The sequence below is a fragment of the Chrysochloris asiatica genome, unplaced genomic scaffold (assembly GCF_000296735.1).
Source record: "Chrysochloris asiatica unplaced genomic scaffold, ChrAsi1.0 scaffold00103, whole genome shotgun sequence".
In the NCBI taxonomy this organism is placed as follows: domain Eukaryota; kingdom Metazoa; phylum Chordata; class Mammalia; order Afrosoricida; family Chrysochloridae; genus Chrysochloris; species Chrysochloris asiatica.
Window position 1 is genome coordinate 11,581,597 of NW_006408621.1, and position 6,000 is coordinate 11,587,596.

General features: G+C 39.1%; 1 protein-coding gene across 1 annotated transcript in view; it reads left to right on the top strand.

Moving 5' to 3' along the window:
- Positions 1 to 6,000, top strand: part of RBBP8 (retinoblastoma binding protein 8) — a 124,713-nt gene that overhangs the window by 11,723 nt on the left and 106,990 nt on the right. The window contains exons 2-3 of the mRNA XM_006867292.1: positions 83 to 125; positions 4,418 to 4,513. Coding sequence (XP_006867354.1) covers positions 83 to 125; positions 4,418 to 4,513 — 139 coding nt within the window. The remainder of the gene's footprint in view (positions 1 to 82; positions 126 to 4,417; positions 4,514 to 6,000) is intronic.

Sequence of the window (6,000 nt, forward strand, 5' to 3'; positions counted from 1 at the left end):
TCACAAACACTGGTTTAGAAATAGTTAAATGTGTAACTAAAATAATGTTGTTGTTGTTGTTTTTTTTCTTTTTAATTTTCAGGTTTACAAGTAAAAGTAACCAAACTGAAAAAGGAACGAATTTTGTAAGTATCATTACATAAAACTGGTGTTTTATTTATAAGGTAATTTACACTGATGTCTTATTACACCTCAGTGTCTTTTTATAGGGATATTAGCTTTGCTTAGTATCGGTCTTATGTTGTTGTTGTTGTTGTTAAGTGCCGTCGAGTCGGTTCCGACCCATAGCGACCCTGTACAGGGTTTCCAAGGGTGTAAATCCTTACGGGAGTAGAAAGCCTCATCTTTCTCCCACGGAGCGGCTGGTAGTTTCGAACCGCTGACCGTAAGGTTCGCAGCCCGATTCGTAACCACTACGCTACCAGAGCTCCTTATCGGTCTTATGTAGGACACTGATTTTTAGAAAAATTCTAAAGTGAAATGCATAACTTTGTAATTGAAGGTATATCTTAGGTGAATATTTGCATATATTGGTTTATCTGTTAATATAATTTATATATACCCACTGCCATCTACTTGATTCCAACTCATAGAGACCCTATAGAGGTCATCTTTCTTCCACAGAGCGACTGGTGTGTTTGAACAGCTGACCTTTTGGTTAGCATTCCATTACCTAACCCACAGCACCACCAGGGCTCCTTTAATTTACATATGCACACATACATATTCACATATAAAGAATTTTTCCATAAGGTATTTATTTAATTAGGCTAGAAGTGATCTGAAAACTTTTGTGATCCAGCTGTTAAATAGCATTCTTTTGTCAGTAAGAATAACACCTCAAATTGAAGATGCTACAAGAAGGGGGGAGCATAGCAATTCTTGAATTTCTAAATTCATTTAAGAAACAGAAATTAAATGGGTATTCTGAGACTCCATGAAAGTAACTTGAAATTACCAAAGAACTCCCTCAATTGTTTTCATTACTAAGTCCACAATCAGGTCTGATTTAATAATTTAGGAACGGATTTTACTTATGGTCTTTGAAGATTCCCATTCAGGAATCTGAATCAGATTTTTATAGTAGAAGGTAGGTACACATAACAATAATCATTGTTGTTGTAACTAGTGATAACTGGATTTGTGTTAAGGCGTATACCCTTGGACCTCAGTTCTTCTAAATTTATGAAGTTCCCAAAGCTGTAACAGAAAGCTACATTAGTACACACCAGTGGTTTTCCCTATTGTAATATGAAAATTGGGAAGATTTCTTCATACCTGGAAAGTCATTTGGAAGTGGATTTAGATTCAGAAATAGAAAATCATGACCTTTTTTTTTAAAAAAAAGTTATGTTTAAAATGTTACACGTCTTCTTAATTACAAACACTTTTATGCTTTGTTGTATTGAAAGTATACATGTGCCTACCTTTAAAATATCCTTTACTGTAAAGTAACCTATCTCTCTGTTTTTGTGATAGAGCTGTGTTTAGTTCCTACAACTGCGAGATGTTTCTTACTCCGGGAATAAGTTTCTGAGTATTATATTTAGGATGTATATCTTATAAGTTAGAATATTTTCTACTGTGAAGAACAGAAAAGTAGCCAGAAGTAAATTGTACAGTAAGATAAGCGTATCTTTTTACATGTTGTTGTTATGTGCCCTGGAGTCGGTTCTGACTCATAGCGACCCTGTACAGGGTTTCCGAGGCTGTAAATCTTAACGGGAGCAGAAAGCCTCATCTGTCTCCCGCGGAGCAGCTGGTAGTTTCGAACTGCTGACCTTGTGGTTCGCAGCCCAATTCGTAACCACTGCGCTGCCAGAGCTCCTTACATAGAAGATCTAAAATGAAGCCTGTTACTGTTGTGTAGATACAGAGTAGAACTACCCCATAGGATTTTCTAGGCTGTAAACTTTATGATTGTGGCGCTGTAGGCTAATGCCTCAGACTACAAAGTCATTTGAATTGCAATGTCAGTGGTTCAAGCTTACTAGCTGCTCCATGGAGATCCTATACAGGGTCGCTGTGGGTGGAATCGACTCGATGGCACTTAACAATAACAACAATCTTTACGGGAGCAGATCACCAGATCTTTTCTCCACAGAACAGCTGTTGGGTTAACCATTGACATTTCAGTTAGCAGCCTAGTGCTTTAACCATTAAACTGGTTAATTGAGTGACTCAATGACATCATCAAAGGAACCAGCTTATTTCTGTCTGATCTTTGCCATCCTTATTGTCCTTTTGCCCGTTTAGTCTTGACTTACTGCAGAATAGCAAGATTAGTAGTTAGACATGAATTCTTTATATTGTACCTTAATTCAGTATGAAACGTAATGATTTTATAAATGCTGGATTGACAACCAATCATTAGAATGACGCCTTTGGAGCCAAACTGTTGGTTACTTTAAAGAAACAATACTAAAACTCATAAAACATTAGTTTGCTATTAGAGTTACATTTTAAGCTACATTCACTAAATACTTTGAAGGAACATAGTTTTACTAAAGTGACTCTTTCATGCGGGCCTCATAATAGCATATTTTAGAAAATAATGCTTAAAATTTATCTAAAAAAGGTAAATAATGCGGAACCCACTAAGCTACTAGGGCTGGTTAGCATCTATGGATATTAAAATTAAACACCAGACTAGAGGCACACCTGGTAACTTAGGTGATAATAATTCCTTACTTCATTGTATAGTTTACAGAGTAATTTGATCCTCTTGTAATTGTTGTTGTTAAGTGCCATCATGTTGGTTCTGACTCCTAGTGACCCTGTGTATAGGGTTTCCAAGAAGTGACTGGTGAGCTTGAACCGCCAAAGAAGTCAGCTTTGCCATCTAGCACATTAACCCACAGCACCACACCAGGACTCCTATTTGATCATCTTTTGTTGTTGTTGTTAAGTTGTTAACAACATTAACCCACAGCACCACACCAGGACTCCTATTTGATCATCTTAGCAGCCTTTTAATAGGTATTTTAACTACTCTTTTATTTTGTGCCTCGAGTTTATACATTTGGAAGCACAAGTAAGTAATTGAATTATCTGAGGAATCAGAGAATTAAAGGGGTGGCACTGTAGGATCAGCACTAGACTGTTGAACCACAAGGCTGGTGGTTCAAACCCATAAGCCATTCCTTGGAAACCTTATTATACAGGGTTGCTGTGAGTCAGAACTGACTAAAGGGCACTTACCAACAACAAGAACAGTAAGTTAGGTATTTTCATTGTGGGACCAGGAACTTGTTAGGTGCCAGTGAAGTCAGCTCTGACCCAGAGTGACCACATGCCCAGCAGAATGAAACACCGCCCAGTGGTGTGCCATCCTTATAGTTGTTACACTTGAGCCCATTGCTGCCACTGTACCAATCCGCTTCATTGAGGGGTCTTCTCTTTTTTCACTGACCCTCCACTTTACCAAGCATGATGTCCATCTCCAGGGACTAGTACCTCCTGATAACATGTACAAAGTATGCGATGTGAAATTTCACCATCCTGGTTTCTAAGGAGCATTCTGGCTGTACTAGGAACTAGTACTATAGCCTTCCCTTCCAGTATAGTGTACAGTATACACAGGGCACAGTAACAGTCAGGATTTCATGTAACAGTCAGGATTTTGTATCTCTAAATTGTGGGATGCCGTCAAGTTAGCTCTTAACTTATAGGGAACTTATTTACAATAGAACGAAACACTGCCCCATCCTGTCTGTGCCATCCTTACAATTGTTATGTTTGAGCCCGTTGTTGCTGCCACTGTGTCAGTCCATCTCATTGGGGGTCTTCCTAATTTTCATTGGCTTTCTACTTTACTAAACATGGTGTCCTTCTCTAGGGACTGGTCCTTCCTCTCAGCTTGTCCAAAGTACAAGAGACATAGCCTTGCCATCTTTGTTTCTAAGGAACAATCTGACCATACTTCTCCAAAACAGATTTGTTCATTCGTTTGGCAGTCCTTGGTACTTTCAACATTCTTGACCATCACCACGTTCTTCATATAATCCAGCTTGTCAGATGGTATGCTTAACATACAATTTCAATAAGTATGGTGAAGGATACAACCCTGCCATATATAAAATACTACCGAGCAAATTCAAGTATAATTCGAACTCTGATTGATAAGATATGTAAGCTCTTTGTTTTGATATAAGAAGTTGATGAACGTAAGTGGTGAGACCATAATTTGAAGATCTCAAAACAGAATTATCCTGTTGTTCTTGTGTGCAATCTAGTTGGTTCCAACTTGTGGACCTTATATAGGGTTTCCAAGAGCATCTGGTGGATTTGAACTGCCTACCGTGCAGTTACCAGTTCACTGCTTATCCTGTAGAGCCATACCAGGGCTCAGTTATCCTGTTAAGAGTTTTTGTTTTGTTTTTCTCTAAAAAGCATAACAGTTATTCTTCGCTTTTAGAGATGCGCAAAGACTAGAAGAATTTTTCACCAAAAACCAACAACTGAGAGAGCAACAGAAAGTTCTTCATGAAACCATTAAAGTTTTAGAAGATCGGTGAGTCTGTTACTTGGATCTGGTTGAAAAAGAAAGATATTTTACTTAACATTAATGTTGGTTTTAATTTATGACTGATAGTGATGTTTTCCCCAATCCTCTATCACCTTTTAATAAGTTCTTTTTTATGATATTAAAATGTATTATTTTTATTATTAATTATAGTGATCAGATCATTTACCCTTTAAATGATCTCCTTACCTGGTATTTGCTATAAATTGAGATTAAAGGTGGTAGTTGTTACTGTTGCTAAAGTACCATCAAGTCAACTCTGACTCATAGCCACCCTGTGTAGGGCTTCTGAGGAGCAGCTGACCTTGGTGTTCACAGTCCAGTGCTGATCCTAACGGTAGCATTGTTTGAATTCTTTTAGCACTTTAACTTCATTTTTATTTCTAAGAAGAATAGAAACTGCTTCAGAGTTTTATTCTTGTCTTGTTTTCTTATTCCAAAGTCCCTGGTGGTAGTGCAGCTGTTAAACATTCAGCTGCTAACTGAAAGGTGGCTTGAATCTACCAGCCTTTCCATGGGAGAAAAATATGGCAGTCAGCTTCCATAAAGATTTACAGCCTCAGAAACCCTATGTCTTTACAGGAGTAGAATGCTTCATCTTCTCCCATGGAACAGCTGGTAGTTTTGAACTGCTGACCTTGAGGTTATCAGTGCCTACGCTCTAGGGGAATGATGGTGGTGGTTACATGCCATGGAGTCGGTTCCGACTCATAGCGACTCTGTACAGGGTTTCCAGGGCTGTAAATCTTTATAGAAGCAGAAAGCTTAATCTTTCTTCTGCAGAACAGCTGGTAGTTTAGAACTGCTGAGGTTAGCAGCTCGATTCGATTATAACTACTACGCTACCAGAGCTCCTTGTTGTTGTTCAGTGCCGTCGAGTTGATCCCGACCCATAGTGACCCTGTATAGGATTTCCTAGGAGCGGCCGGTGAGTTTGAACTGCTGACCTTGCAGTTCAAACAGCTTGGCAGTCTGGCGCGTTAACACACAGTGCCACACCAGGACTCCCCAGAGCTCCTTGTTGTTGTTCAGTGCCATTGAGTGATCCCGACCCATAGCAACCCTGTATAAGATTTCCAAGGAGCAGCTGGTGAGCCTGAACCACTGACACTGTAGTTCAAAAGACTGCAGTTCAAACAGCTTTGCAGTTCAAAAGACTTTGCAGTCTGACACATTAGCCCACAGCACCACACCAGGACTCCCCAGAGCTCCTTAGGGGAAATTGAAAAAAAGGATTTCAATAACAATGGGAAGCCACTAGAGAGTTTAAGCAGGGCAATGCAAAGGGATATATGAGTGGGTACTGACAGCATCTACTGTAATATTCAAATAGAGATGCCAAGTAGGTAGTTGTATATATGAGTCTCCAAATGAAGAAGCTATTGAAAATACCATGGCTTGGGTCAGGTGCACCTTAGTCCTCAAGCTGACATCTCTGCTCTTCAATACTTTAAAAAGTTCCTGTGCAGCAGATT